A 16,054-nucleotide genomic window follows, 5' to 3' on the forward strand; every position below is an offset into this window, starting at 1 on the left:
CAACATTCAAGATGCCCCACAGACATGGCCACAGGCCAGTTCAATAGAGCCCAGTTGAGGCTCCCTCAACCCAGGTGTGTCAAGTTGACACTAAAGTTATCAGAACACGCTGGGCCAGGCATTGCCAGGATTTTAGTTTCTTATTCAAGAATTAAATAAAAGCCCACTCAGATTGAAAAGTAGCTAGGAAACTTTATTAAAAAGCAATAGTACCAATTGAAAAATAAAATTGATAGCAGACCACCTCAGTGAAAGTATTCTGGGGCCCCAGAGACTTATTTTTTACCCAGAATCTAAAGGAAGAAGGAGTTGGTTACTAAGGGGCATAGTTTTTATGGTTCTCTATTTTGATTGGCAGATTAGGTCATGTAATCATTTTTCTGTTGTGCATCTCTCTTTATAATGCATCTGAGTTTGATCATATGACTGCCTAATTATGCATAGATATAAGATAATAAATAAGGGATTCTCTCTAAAAGTTCACTTAGGGACAGAGTTTTGTTTTATTGTGCATGAGCAGCTCAGGCCAGATAAGCCTTTCCAGTTTTGAACCCTGACATCAGTAAAGTGTAATTGAATAGAATCTGTTTAAGGTTGATGGACCTAAGGGGAGGAGAAATTTGCTCCATTGTGTAGAGCAGGATGTGCATGCAGCTCAGTGAAGATGTGGGGGTTCTATGTTGCTAATAGGTTGCTAGGTATACTATTCAAAGAGGGCTGTATGTGCATAGTATATCCAGGTAAGCATTTCAGGCTGCCACTACATTATTATTAGGAGAGGGGTATGTGCATAGCCCAAACCAAATAGAATCTCAGATTACTAAACTATTCCTTATGATTTCCTGTAACAGAGAGAGAGAGAGAGAGAGAGAGAGAGAGAGAGAGAGAGGAGAGAACTAGAAAAAAGAACTGGGGATACAGTTCAGTGGTATAGTATTTGCTTAGCTTGCATGAAGCAATAGGTTTAACACACATACAAGCATGAAGTACATACTGTAATGTATGGGGTGTAAGTAGAATACAAATTATTATCAAAAATGGTATAGTTCCTGACCCAGTAAGCTTTTTTAAAAAAATTTCTTTTGGGTGAAAGAGGCATACATGCTTAAAAAATAATCTAACCTAATCCCATTTGTCAATTCTTGCTATTAATTCTGCTTATGTGAAATAAGCCAGATTCACAAAGACAAATATCACGTTTTCTCTCCTGTGAAATCTAGGAGTGAAGGGGGAGGAAAGGATATGAAAACAAAAGAGGGGTTATTAGGAAGGTGTATGAGGCAAAGCAGAGGAGTGGATGAGGGTAATAGAGGAGGAAATATAAATATCCATTACGTGAATGTATAACAATGGCACAATAAAACCCCTTACTTTGTATAATTAATATAAACTAATAAAAATCAACAAAATTTATATTGTGTTAAGTTCAATGGAAAAAAAAAAAGGTGTTCCAAGAGATCATAATAAAGAATCCTGCTTTTAGCTGAAACTGAAAAGTTTGTTTTGTTTTATTATACTTTGTTTGGGAACAGGATGCCATGTAGCCTAGGCTGGCCTCAAATTATTTATAGGCAAAGATGACCTTGGACCCTTGATCCTTCTGCCTCCACTTCTTCAGTGCCAGGATTATAGACATGTACTACCATGCCCAGTATATTCAATCAAATTGAGGGCCTCATGCATGCTTGGTCATCACTCAACCAACTGAGCTACATCCCCAGCTCATTTGTTTGCACTGAGAGCAATAGGATGGAGTAATGAGAGGAAGAAGGCATGAAAACTTGAATTCTGTACAAAGGATTTGGTATTGTATTTCAAGAATAACACAGTGCTCTTAAGGAATGCAGGAGAAATAAATGACCTAACTGAATATTGGGGAAGTTCATCCTACCTACTGTGGACAGTGAATCCCAGAAATATCTGCTGGTTTATGAAGAGGTCTTACAAGAACTACAAGCCTTATTATTAAGGAGAAAAGTAACTAAAGCTGGTTTTCAGGGATTAGGGATGTGTGGCTCAGAGATAGACACTTGCCTTGCCTAGCATGTATAAGGCTTTGGGTTCAATCTCCAACACACTCCCCTCAGTTTTCAGAATCCAAATTGTGACAAGTGATAGTGAACAGGCAAAAAAAGAAAAGATTGTTAAAACAGTACCTCTCTGAATAATCCACTAAATTTTGTGCTTATCAAACTTTAATGTGTTTTAGAACCAGTCAGGTGTTTTGGTAAAATGCAAATTCTGGTTCAACAGCTGGCCTAGAGCTGTAAATGTCTTCATTTCTAACAAGCTCCAAATGCCTGTGGCCATTGGTTCTCATACTTTGAGTAGCAAGTCATTGGGCTATGGTCCTGATTCTAAATTCTAATGGATCAATCTTCTAATATCTGTCACACTTCTTGGTGGTCTGGCCAATTGTCAGTTATTTTAAACTGGTTTTATTGCCAGGCGTGGTGGTGCATGCCTTTAATCCCAGCACTCAGGAGGCAGAGGCAGGCAGATCTCTGTGAGTTCAAGTCCAGCTGTGGCTACAGGGCGACCCTGTTTGGGGCGGGGGGACACAACAAAACTGGTTTTGTTTTCTTTTTTGATGGGTGGGGGGCACAAGGTCTTCTAACTTCAAAACTAGGGGGGTGGCTAAGGGAGATGGCAGTGCTGAATATGTGAAAAAAAAAACGGGTCATATATAACTTTTTATTTCATCAGAAAATATCCTGTTTCTTTAATTTGTCTGCCTATCTCCCTGCCTAGGATTAAGATTCAGTTATATTTCAGGAAGGGTATAACATGTATACAGAATGAGTGTGTGGTTCCTAAAACTTTACAACCAGCATCTAATACAGTGATTTCCATAATTAATTGAGGCTTACTCTGTACCAGGTATTTACAGCTGCCTTATTAATAGGATAGGATTCCAGGAACCCTTACAAGATTAGTTTCTTGTCTAAGACATACAGCTAAACTCTGCCTTGTTGTATTGCTAATTCTTATTCAATATCTTAACCATTGCTATTTTGTTTGGTGACTACAATCCTAAGTGTGGAACTTTTTATTCTGTGACTAAAAGCTTTGTATTTCTCCAGAGAATTTATAGAGCTTTGCTACCATGATTTCAATCATTTTATGAAAGGTCCTAGGTGCCATATGGACTCTCCCCCCGCAGCATACACACCTTCTGCTCCATCTTCTATCTGAGAAAGTTATTCTTTATTAGCAATGGAATATGAACCCAGAATCTTAGGAAACTGATTAATCCAGTAACAAGGAAGTGTTTGAGAGATCATGTTCTAACCAATTCAGACTATGTACCTTGGGAAAAATGGAGTAGGGAAATTTCACATTGCTTCTTGGTTCTTAAAAAAAAAAAACGAAAGCAGTGACATTCAGTTTTAATAGAAATAAAATCTGAATTTTATTTTTTAAAGTTTAAGACAGAGTTAAACCAAACGAATAGCCCCCGTTGATTTGCTCTACTGAGGAAGTATGGAATTCTCCAGGCTCTTTTGGACTGAGATAAAACTGGTTTGGGGGGAGGGGGACTTGCAGGCAATTAAACCCTCAGGCATGCAAAGTCAGAATCACCACGAAGCATACGCGCACATACACACTCCCGGCGCATAAAACTGATGGTATCAGTCCCCCAGAAATGCTAATTCCTCCTTCCTAGCAGGGTCTGGCTGCTTCTCTGTCCTCCAACAAACCAGATTTGTTGGCATTTTTCCAGACCACGTAGTGTCGTTTCCGGTTTCTTGTGATCAAAGACAGCGATTAAGGTGTTTCGTGGCCCTGGTTTGGCTTGGAGATTTACAGAGCCTCCAACTTCGTCGCCCCGCGGTAGGCTTTCCAGGTTGGGTTTTCCTTCTCTGATTCCGGCCAGGAGCTTGGCCGGAAACTCTGGAAGGCAGCCAAGGGAAAGTGAAGTTCCTGGCGCGAGCGCGTGTCCCGCTCAAAGAGCCCGGCGCTAGCGCATTCTCCGTGCAGTTATTGGCTGGGACTCTGTGTGCCGCTGTCGGCCAATGAAGACGCTGGAGATCTGGCCCCCGCCCGGCCCCTTTCGGCGCCCCGGGATGAGGCAGAGACTGAACAGCGGGCGAACAAATCAGTGGCACCCAGAAAGCCATGTCGGACTCGGAGCTCAGCGCCCAAGCGCTAGCCCGCTGAAAGTTTCTCAGCGAAATCGCCGGGACACTCTGGACCCCGCCAAGAAGAACTGCTTTTGAGTGAGATGGTCCGAGCGGCCTGGAGGAGCGGACTGGTACGCACCGGGATTGTGGTGGGAGTTTTGCTTCTGCTAGCTGCCTTGAGCAAGGCCTCCACCATCATTCGGTATGAGATTCTGGAGGAGAGAGAGAAAGGTTTCCCTGTGGGTAACGTGGTCACGGACCTTGATCTGGACCTCGGCAGTCTGTCAGCGCGCAGGCTCCGGGTGGTGTCCGGAGCGAGCCGTAGATTCTTTGAGGTGAACTGGGAGACCGGAGAGATGTTCGTAAACGACCGTCTAGATCGAGAGGAGCTGTGTGGGACACTGCCCTCCTGCACTGTAACTCTGGAGTTGGTGGTGGAGAACCCGCTGGAGCTGTTCAGCTCGGAAGTGGTGATCCAGGATATCAACGACAACAATCCCTCTTTCCCCACCCGGGAAATGAAATTGGAGATTAGCGAGGCCATGGCGCCGGGGACGCGCTTTCCGCTCGAGAGCGCGCACGATCCCGATGTGGGGAGCAACTCTTTACAAACCTATGAGCTGAGCCATAACGAATACTTTGCGCTTCGCGTGCAGACTCGAGAGGACAGCACCAAATACGCGGAGCTGGTCCTGGAGCGCACCCTGGACTGGGAACGGGAGCCTAGTGTCCAGTTGGTGCTGACGGCGTTGGACGGAGGAACCCCACCTCGCTCCGCCAGCCTTCCCATTCGCATCACAGTGCTGGACGCAAACGACAATGCGCCTGCCTTCAACCAGTCTTTGTATCGGGCGCGCGTCCGGGAAGATGCGCCCCCCGGCACTCGCGTAGCTCAGGTTAGTGCAACTGATCTGGATGAAGGCCTCAACGGCGAAATCGTTTACTCCTTCGGCAGCCACAACCGTGCTGGTGTGCGGGAGCTATTCGCCTTAGACCTTGTAACCGGGGTGCTGACAATCAAGGGTCGACTGGACTTCGAAGACACGAAACTCCATGAGATTTACATCCAGGCTAAAGACAAAGGCGCCAATCCTGAAGGAGCACATTGCAAAGTATTGGTAGAGGTTGTGGACGTGAATGACAATGCCCCGGAGATCACAGTCACCTCCGTGTACAGCCCAGTCCCTGAGGATGCGCCTCCGGGGACTGTCATCGCTTTGCTCAGTGTGACTGATCTGGATGCTGGGGAGAACGGGATGGTGACCTGCGAGGTTCCACCGGGTCTCCCCTTTAGCCTTACTTCTTCCCTCAAGAATTACTTCACTTTGAAAACCAGTGCAGTCCTGGACCGGGAAACCGTGCAAGAATACAACCTCAGCATCACAGCTCGAGACGCGGGAACCCCTTCTCTCTCAGTTGTTACGACAGTGCAGGTTCAAGTGTCCGACATCAACGACAATCCTCCTCAGTCTTCCCAGTCTTCCTACGACGTTTATGTTGAGGAAAATAACCCCCCTGGAGTTCCAATACTAAACCTAAGTGTCTGGGACCCAGACGCCCCGCACAATGCCCGCCTTTCCTTCTTTCTCTTGGAGCCAGGAGCGGAAACCGGGCTGGTGGGTCGCTATTTCACAATAAATCGTGATAGTGGAGTCTTATCAACCTTAGTGCCCCTGGACTACGAAGATCAGCGAGAGTTCGAGCTAACAGCGCATATCAACGACGGGGGCACTCCCGTACTGGCCACCAACATCACTGTGAACATATTTGTTACTGACCGCAATGACAACGCCCCCCAAGTCCTATACCCACGGCCTGGCCAGAGTTCGGTGGAGATGCTGCCCCGAAGTACAGCTGCGGGCCACGTGGTCTCACGGGTGGTAGGCTGGGACGCAGATGCAGGGCACAATGCCTGGCTCTCCTACAGCCTCCTGGGAGCCTCCAACCAGAGCCTTTTTGCTGTGGGGCTTCACACGGGTCAAATCAGCACTGCTCGCCCAGTCCAGGATACAGACTCACCCAGGCAGACTCTCACAGTGTTGATCACAGACAATGGAGAGCCATTGCTCTCTACCACCGCTACCCTAACTGTGTCTGTAACTGAGGAATCTCCGGAAGCCCGGGCCGAGTTCCCCTCTGGCTCTGCTCCCCAGGAACAGAATAAAAATCTCACCTTTTATTTACTTCTTTCTCTAATCCTGGTCTCTGTGGGGTTCGCAGTCACAATGTTGGGAGTGATCATATTCAAAGTGTACAAGTGGAAGCAGTCTAGGGACTTATACCGAGCCCCGGTGAGCTCCCTGTACCGAACACCAGGGCCCTCCCTGCACACCGACGCCGTGCGGGGAGGCCTGATGCCGCCACACCTTTACCATCAGGTGTACCTGACCACCGACTCACGCCGCAGCGACCCGCTGCTAAAGAAACCTGGTGCGGCCAGCCCACTGGCCAGCCGCCAGAACACGCTACGGAGCTGCGATCCAGTGTTCTATAGGCAGGTGTTGGGTGCAGAGAGCGCCCCCCCTGGACAGGTAAGGGTTAGCAAGTCATAGCTGAATTCTTTTAATTAATGCTTGCTGATTCCTGCACCATGTTGAGGAAGCTATGAAGCTGTTTTCCGTTGGTTGTTGCTGCTGTTGTTAACCGTGAAGATGTTTTACTGAGCATGCTTTCAGACTTTCACCTATCCTTCCTAGATCAAACAGTGCCTGTGGGAGAAGGTTAGAGTGTGGTTTGTGGTCCAAAAGGTGAAGCTACTTGACTCAACTAGGAACTCAATTCACATCCTCAGCACTCATATGCTAGCACAACTAACCAGTGTTACCGAGGGGCTCTAGGGCTATATCTCAGGATCTCAGCAGTCAGAGCTAAGCTTTGACAGTGGTTAAGAACACTGGTTGGTCTTGCAGAAGATCCGGGTTCGAATCCCAGCACCCACATGTCAGCTAACAACTGTCGTAACTCCAGTCTCAGGGAATCTGATAGCCTCTTCTGACCTCCACAGGCATTGCATGACACGGGTGTGCTTACCTACATGCAGGCAATACATGCATATACATAAAATAAAAATAATAAATGAAAGTTTAAAAAAAAAGAAAATGAACTGCTGGATATCTCTAACCAGTGTCAGTATAAAAACTACCCCCTCTGTCACCTTTCAAGTGATTGCTACATCTGCATTAAAACTAATGTTGTTGTTATGGTTGGTTTGGCTTGTGTTGGGTTTTTTGTTTTGTTTCTTTTTTAATTTTATTTTATGTGTATTCATGTATTGCCTGCATATAGGTAAGTGCACCCATGTCATGCAGTGCCCTTGGAGGGCAGAAGAGGCTGTTGGGTCCCCTGGAACTGGAGTTATGGACAGTTGTTAGCTGCCATGTGGGTACTGGGATTCAAACCTGCATCTTCTGCAAGAACAGTCAGTGTTCTTAACCACTGAGCCATCTCTCCAGCCCCTTGTTTTGTTTCTTAAGATAGGGTCTCATTATGGAGCCCTGGCTGACCTGGAACTGGCTATGTAGACCAGATGGTGTTTTGATAACTTTGATTTGCTTGCATAGACACTGTACCTCATTCTCAGATAATCTATGAATAAGATAAAATTCTAGGCATCGTTTAAATTTATTTTAAGCACACTACTGGAAATAATGGGCATGTTAACAAATATTTTTATAACAGCAGTACATGAGGATTGTAGAAAATTTGGAAAGTACATAAAAATATAAATTTTTAAAAATTAATGAACTATAATGCCCAAACCCAAAGATAATAATTTTAATTATAAAAGTGTATGTTGAAAATAAATCTAGGTGGTCCACATGAACATAAAATAGAAATGTACCACTAGTGTAGTTCCTGATCTTTCCAGCATTATATTTTGTAGGTATAGACATAATGTGAAAAGTAGATACATTTCTTTCCTCAGAAAGGTAAAAGCATTCATTCATTCAGGATGGAATGCTGGTGACTATGAGGCCTTCAAGTTGGAGAGAAACCTACACATATTCTCAGCCCTGGGAGAACCACTGTTACCTGATATCTAAAAGCATTATTACTATCAGTTCTTGGGTGTGACAGACAAATGAGGATTCTCTACTTACCAACTGTGTCTTTGACCACATACTACTCAATTTCCTTTCTAAGCCTCTTATATGCAAAGAGATCAAAATGGGCTTTATTAGACTAATGTGTGGTGTACATACATAAGGTATCCCACACAGTAGCCTCTGGTGTGTCATAATGGTTAAAGAATATTAGTTATGGGGGCTGGAGAGATGGCTCAGCAGTTAAGAACACTGACTGTTCTTGCAGAAGACCCAGGTTTGAATCCCAGCACCCACATGGCAGCTAACAAATGTCTATAACTCCAGTTCCAGGGGATCCAACAGCTTCTTCTGTCCTCCAGGAGCATTGCACGACACAGGTGCACTTATCTACATGCAGGCAATACACGCATACACATAAAATAAATTTTTTTTAAAAGTATGTTATTACTATTATTATTAGTTCTTTGTCCAAAAGCTTGAATACACTTTGGAAGTAAGCAAATGTGAAGACAGTCTAAGATGGCAAAGGAGAAGCCCACAGGAAAGGCCAAGGAAGTGGAAGCCACACAGAAGAAGCTGCTGCTCTTCCAGTCAACCTACAAGCAACTGACATTTTTGCCTAGAACAATGTTCTCAAACCTGGGTGCCCCTTAGAATCACTGAGAGACCTTTCAAAAATTCAGAAGCACAGACAACTCACAGATCAATTGATGCACAATTTCTAGGCATGAGAGAGGTATCAAGTAGTTTTTTAAAGATCCCAAGGCGTGTAATGTATGGAAATATTTGCCCTACAACCTGCCAGTCCATCATTTATCATTTGAAGCAGAGGATCATTCTGGTATTCACAGAAATAGGAGTCAAGAGCTGGCTTCAGTGGCCAGGCCTAATTTCAAACATTCCAATTTTAAAATGTTACATAGAATAGCTCTAGACAAGCATTGCAGGGAATGCATGATGACATTCCAGTCACCTGAAGAGACAGTCTTCTAAACCACTAGCTCCTGAGCACCCACACACACACACTCCCTGAGATAGGGTCTCAAGTAGCCTAGACTGGCCTGATCTTCTTGTCTCATCCTTTTGAGTGCTGGGATGGCAGGTGTGCTGGTCCAGTACGCATAGCTTGTGCAACTAGAGCTGGACAATGGGAGCTAGATTCTTTTGTGGGGGACAAAAATATTGCAAAATTAAATTGGGGTGATGGTTAGATCAATTTAATGTAAATGGATATATAAAAAGCTGTTGAGTTGTACACTCTTAAATAGGTGGATTGCATGGTATGTCAATTATATATCAATAAAACTTTTTTAAAAACCTCCAGGTAGGAGAATCACATACCTAGCATAAAAAGATCAAATCAAGCTGGGTGTGGTGGCTCAAGCCTTTAATCCCGGCACTCAGGAGGCAGAGGCAGGCTGTGAGTTCAAGGCCAGCCTGGTCTACATAGTGAGATTCAGGCCAGCTAGGACTACAGAGAGACCCTGTCTCAAAAAGACTTAAAAAAAAAAAAAAAATCAAGGCTTTGTAGCCTGAGGGCTTTACAATGTTCCAATTCTAGTACACAGACTGTGCTTGTTTTAGTGCGTACCTGCGGTACAGTACAGTACTGCTCATACTAGTTGTTTAGCTTTAGATAAATCTCTCATCCTGTCTGAACTCCAGATCCCTCATCACAAAACAAAGACAGTGTCTACTTTGTGAATATTTAATTAGCATTTTTGAGGTGATAAATGATAACATGGATGTTCATAGTCTATTAGAATCCCTATGTAAATCCCACTGTAAAAGATGAAAAAACATTGTCCTGCTCTTATGGGACACAAGATACCATAGGAGATATACATAAAAGTAAATAAATAATGGGGCCTGGAATTCAGAAGTTAGAGGCAGGCAGATCTCTGAGTTCAAGAGCAGCCTGGTCTGAGGCCAGCCAGGGCTACATAGTGAGACCCTGTTTCACAAAAGTAAAAAATAAAAAAATAAAAAATAGGAAAGGAAGGAAGGAAGGGAGATGATAGATAGATAGATAGATAGATAGATAGATAGATAGATAGATAATGGGGTTCTGCAAGAAGCAGTAGGAGCAAAGGGGAAGAAACACCTAAGTCAGCCTGGAGAAGTCAAGAAGACTTCACAGAGGTAGTGGTGATGCTTGAACTAAGAGCTAAAGGTTGAATTGTCAAATAGGAAAGGGGGCCAAAGAGGGACTTTTGTAGGAAATTGCATGCAAAGGGTTAAGAGTACCTTGTTACTACTGAACCTTAAAGTGTGTATAAAACAGCCTGTACAGATAATCAGGTGAAGCAAATGATAGGAGTTAGCCATGTCAAAGAATTTTTTTTTAACTCTCAAGTAAAATGGTCATTGCAGAATTTTGACTATATGGTGACATCAGGATTTTTCTTGTTTGTTTTGGATATTATTCTGGCAGCCATATGTGAAATGGATGGGAGACATTGGGGTTGGAGACAGAGACCATTTAGATAACTATTGCAATATTTGGGGTCATTGGTAGATGCTTCAACCAGTACTATGGCAGTGCAGATGGAGAAAAATGATTGCATAAAATCATCAGGACTTGCTGATTGGCATTCTTGTCTCTCATTTCCTATATCCTAAGTCAAGAGTGGAAACTCCTCCCTCCCCACCCAACCCCACCTAAACAACTGGGTAGATGATGGTACCATTTACTTGAGATAGTGAATTCTGATATCAACACTTTATAGGCCAAGCTGATTTATACATCACCACCGTTCCCATGGGAATTTTGATTATTGTTGTTTTTGTATAAGGAAGTTGTTTCATTCATTGTGTAAGTACACAGAGTATATCAGGCATGGTGGTGCACACCTTTAATCTCAGCATTCAGGGGTCAGATACAAATGAACCTCTGAGAATTTGAAGCCAGCCTGGTCTATATAGTGAATTCCAGGCCAGCCAGGGCTATGTAGTGAGACCATGTCTGTAAAAAAAAAAAAAAAAAGAAAAAAAAAAAGAAAAAGAAAAAAAAAGAAAAAAAATCATCACACAATGCCAGATATTATTTCATCTCTCCCTTTCAGACTGTAATTGTTAATTGCTACTGAGCTGGCCTCACTATAGTCCAAAGTATCCCTGAAAAATCAAAGGTTTGATGAAAGAAAAAATGGGTGGTAGGGAAGAATAAAAACACCAGTGTTTGCTGATGATAGCTGGTGGACGAATTAGTTTATCTCATGTCTACATCTGCCAGGGTTTTTGTTTCTCTGATGTATTTGCCACCAGATTACAGCTTTCAGGTACCCACAGTGTAAACAGTGCTGTTTCTGTGCTTGTGCGAGGTAGTAGGCAGGCAGCTAAGAGGTCTGAATGAAGGTGGGGGTGGGGTGAGATTAAGCCTCTAGCTACAAGAGGTCCCCTGGGGCTAAGTGAAAGGCTTGTTCTTTTGAAATGGTCTCTGTTGGTAATTAACAACGTATCATGAATACCGTGGTGCCAAATAAAGAGGATTTGTAGGCACAACGTTGGTAGTAGCTGATCCCAATCATTCAAGAAAGCTGTTAAATCTGTGAACATTAGCATTCTGCCAGGTAATGGGATCTAGTCCTCAGGAAGTCCCAGACACTGATTCTTACAATTTTGGAATATCTTCTCATCCTGGCTTCCACCACCTACTTCCAAATACCGTCCTTGAAATCAATGAATCGTAGCTTCGTGTTGTAGCAAATGTCTGAATAAGAGGTTTGGTTCCTGAGGTGCCTTCTGTTACAATAAAAATGTGTGCTGTATAAATTGGCTACATTATGTGGAAGCCTTTCTGCAAAGGAATGGATAATCTGTGGAGGAGCAGAATTTTGAGAATAGGGCAGTGCCTCTCATTAGCTGTTGCTCTAATACAGTCAGGCCGAGATGGAAGCTACTCATTTAGAATATCCATCGATGACAACACTGGCTTGAACAAAGTGGCTAGTCTCAAATGGCTACTCTCTGGGCTGCAGGTTGCTAGGGCTCTGGTGGTAGCTGTTTTCCCCGCGAAAAGGGGCGGGGTGAGTTGGTGTGTTAGGGGGAAAAAATACATGTATGTTATCTGCCTCTCCACAAAGGTAATAATCCACGGGCTTTATGCGGGTTGGGCGGAGGAAGGACGAAAGAAATGTTGGGGTTTATTTTATAATATTTTGGGATATTTTTTTTTTTTGGTGTGTGGTGTGTGTGTGTGTGTGTGTGTGTGTGTGTGTGTGTGTTTCCTCCCAATTGCGACGCATTAACCCTGCTGCTATTGGGACGTTCTCTGCTCAGCCTATTGGCTGAGTCTTGGAGCTGCTGTCTGCCAATCCGGTGGTGAAAGGCAGACAAATCTACCCCGCCACCAGCAAAAAACGGCGCGTAACCCTTGCAGCGCCGGCGGAGCCGCGCCAGAGCTGGCGCCGCCAAAGGAGATAGGTGTCTCCAGCTGCTGTGGATGTTTGGGGCGGGTCGGCTGTTTCGGTTTCTCCAGACCTAGCAGAGAATTGGCGGATGGCAGCAATGCCCAGCAAGGTGAGAAGCTGGGTAGAGATCTGGCGGGGGGCTACCCTTTTGTTCCTCTTTTGCCACCTGGGCTACGTTTACGGGCAGATCCGCTACCCGGTCCCAGAGGAGTCACAGGAAGGGACTTTTGTAGGGAATGTCGCCCAAGATTTCCTGCTGGATACAGAGAGTCTGTCAGCTCGCAGGCTGCAGGTCGCTGGAGAGGTGAACCAAAGACACTTCCGAGTGGATTTGGACAGCGGAGCCCTGCTCATCAAAAATCCAATCGATCGGGAGGCACTGTGTGGGCTCAGTGCCAGCTGCATCGTGCCCCTGGAGTTTGTTACCGAAGGGCCTTTGGAAATGTACCGAGCGGAGGTAGAAATAGTAGATGTGAATGATCACGCCCCCCGATTTCCACGGCAGCAGTTGGACTTGGAAATCGGGGAGGCAGCTCCTCCGGGACAGCGTTTCCCCTTGGAAAAGGCTCAGGATGCAGATGTGGGAAGCAATTCCATCAGCAGCTACAGACTGAGCTCCAATGAACACTTTGCCCTGGATGTCAAGAAGCGCAGCGACGGCAGCCTGGTCCCAGAGCTGCTCCTGGAGAAACCTTTGGATCGGGAGAAGCAATCAGACTACCGCCTGGTGCTGACTGCTGTGGATGGAGGGAACCCCCCAAGATCTGGCACCGCGGAACTCCGGGTATCAGTGCTGGATGTGAATGACAACGCCCCAGCCTTCCAGCAATCCAGTTACAGGATCAGTGTGTTGGAGAGTGCACCAGCAGGCACAGTGCTCATCCAGCTCAATGCCTCTGACCCAGACCTAGGACCTAGTGGTAATGTCACCTTTTCTTTCAGTGGTCACACCCCTGATCGTGTGAGAAACCTCTTCAGCCTTCATCCCACTACTGGAAAGCTTACCCTTCAGGGGCCCCTCGACTTTGAGAGTGAGAATTACTATGAATTTGATGTGCGTGCTCGAGATGGGGGTTCTCCAGCCATGGAACAACATTGCAGCCTTAGGGTGGATCTCCTAGATGTAAACGACAATGCCCCCCACATCACAGTGACCTCAGAGCTTGGAACTCTCCCAGAGAGTGCAGAACCTGGCACTGTGGTGGCACTCATCAGTGTGCAGGACCCTGACTCAGGGTCAAATGGAGATGTGAGCCTTCGTATTCCTGACCATCTGCCATTTGCCCTCAAGTCTGCCTTCAGGAACCAGTTCTCTCTTGTGACTGCTGGACCTTTGGATCGGGAGGCCAAATCCAGTTATGACATCATGGTCACTGCTTCTGATGCTGGGAACCCTCCTCTGAGTACCCACAGGACTATTTTCCTCAACATTTCAGACGTGAATGATAACCCACCCTCATTCTTCCAGAGGTCACATGAGGTGTTTGTTCCTGAGAACAATCGCCCAGGGGACCTGCTCTGCTCCCTGGCAGCCTCTGACCCAGACTCTGGCCTGAACGCACTAATCTCTTACTCTCTCTTAGAGCCCAGAAATCGAGATGTGTCAGCTTCTTCTTTCATCTCTCTGAACCCCCAGACAGGTGCTGTTCATGCTACTCGATCATTTGACTATGAGCAAACACAGACACTGCAGTTTGAGGTACAGGCCCGGGACAGAGGCAACCCACCACTTAGCAGCACTGTGACAGTTCGCCTATTTGTGCTGGACCTCAATGACAATGCCCCAGCTGTGCTCCGCCCCAGGGCCAGGCCTGGTTCCTTATGTCCCCAAGCACTGCCTCCATCAGTTGGTGCTGGCCACCTAGTCACAAAAGTGACAGCTGTGGACTTGGATTCAGGTTACAACGCTTGGGTTTCCTATCAGCTCCTGGAGGCCCCAGATCCCAGCCTGTTTGCAGTCTCCCGATATGCTGGGGAAGTGCGGACAGCTGTTCCCATCCCAGCTGATCTCCCACCTCAGAAGCTGGTCATTGTGGTGAAGGACAGTGGCAGCCCACCACTCTCTACCTCTGTTACTCTTCTAGTGTCCTTAGAGGAAGACACTCATCCAGTTGTCCCTGATCTTCGAGAATCTTCGGCTCCAAGGGAAGGAGAATCCCGCCTGACTCTGTATTTGGCTGTGTCCCTAGTGGCAATTTGCTTTGTCTCCTTTGGCTCTTTTGTGGCACTACTCTCTAAGTGTCTTCGTGGGGCTGCCTGTGGAGTGACATGCTTTCCTGCCGGCACCTGTGCCTGTCTCACCAGGTCTAGGAGAAGGGAGGGACTTCCTCCTTCCAATGGGATCCTCCGAATCCAGCTAGGGTCAGATGATCCTATCAAGTTTGTTGATGTGGGAGGCCACTCTCATGGCTGTACACCCTTGGCTTCTGCACCCACTCGGAGTGATAGCTTCATGATGGTGAAGTCACCCAGTGCACCTATGGCAGGGGAGCCTGTGCGCCCAAGCTGTCCACCCTCTGATCTTCTCTATGGGCTAGAGGTGAGACCTTTGCAGGCTCAGCCAATGCTTGAGGGTTATTGTGATCCAGGTGTATGGCTGGGCCATGTGCCAGAGAGAAATTACCTCCTTGTAAGAGCCCATAGTGATGTCACCCTTTTTGTAAGTAGTAACTATATTGTAAATGCTGTTCTCTACAAGTGCTGGTGTGAATTAACCAGGGAGTTATCACAGATTAGAACTTGGGAATGGGTAATGCCCATATTTGGGAGTATGAAATAAATGGAATTGGTTATTAAAAACCAGGCTGTTGTGGATGGAAGAATGCTGGTGGAATATGGAATGCAGATGCTACAGCACACACGTGTAGATATGATATATCAGGCAATCTCCTAAACCCAGGGCTGCTTCCTCTGCACTTTCTGAATGAGAAGGTTGTATTCTGGAGAATGCTAACTCTGGATTACTATTTCTCAGTGAGTTGATGGCAGACTAAAATCTTTGCCCTATATTATCTAGTTTTCTTCAGCCCTAGTGTGAGGGGAACTGTTTATTTGGAAAAATAGCAGACAGCCTAAAGAGGAAGAAGAGCCAAAGGAACAGAGAAGTACAGATCAAAGTGGTAGCAGAGATCTTTTGGTCAGGATCTTTAAGATTCCTGATAAGTCCCTACTAGGATGTGAACTAGGTACAATAAACTAGGGTCAGGAGTGCATTCATGTCCTCTTCAGAAAAAGCAATAGGTGAAATCAATGTCAAAAACTTGATTGACAGTTAAGAAATTTATAGAGAGAAATTCTGGGAGTCTTTAGGGAGACTTCTGAAATGTTCCCCTTCCCACATTCTGATTGTAGGAGCTCAGAAAAGCTAAGTCCTATAGCCATCAGCTGACACTTAAGATTGTCTTCAAAGTGTTGCTGGAGAGTAGGGAGACTTCAGAGGGTTCTAACAAATCTTTTTCCCTAACAGCATTCA

General features: G+C 45.5%; 1 protein-coding gene across 20 annotated transcripts in view; it reads left to right on the forward strand.

Annotated features, from left to right (window-relative positions):
* LOC103736114 (protocadherin gamma-C4) overlaps positions 1 to 16,054 on the forward strand; it is a 177,030-nt gene that overhangs the window by 136,268 nt on the left and 24,708 nt on the right. Inside the window, exon 1 of one of the 20 annotated variants that reach the window (XM_017798788.2) lies at positions 3,522 to 6,655. The exons of 17 other annotated variants lie outside the window; for them this stretch is intronic. In XM_017798788.2, coding sequence (XP_017654277.1) covers positions 4,226 to 6,655 — 2,430 coding nt within the window. In that variant the 5' untranslated portion in view covers positions 3,522 to 4,225. Of the gene's footprint in view, positions 1 to 3,521; positions 6,656 to 12,425; positions 15,122 to 16,054 lie in introns of those variants that run through there. 2 more of the 20 variants (XM_017798787.2, XM_017798804.2) reach the window with 2 other exon arrangements.

The sequence above is a fragment of the Nannospalax galili genome, unplaced genomic scaffold (assembly GCF_000622305.1).
Source record: "Nannospalax galili isolate Female #2095 unplaced genomic scaffold, S.galili_v1.0 scaffold1077, whole genome shotgun sequence".
In the NCBI taxonomy this organism is placed as follows: domain Eukaryota; kingdom Metazoa; phylum Chordata; class Mammalia; order Rodentia; family Spalacidae; genus Nannospalax; species Nannospalax galili.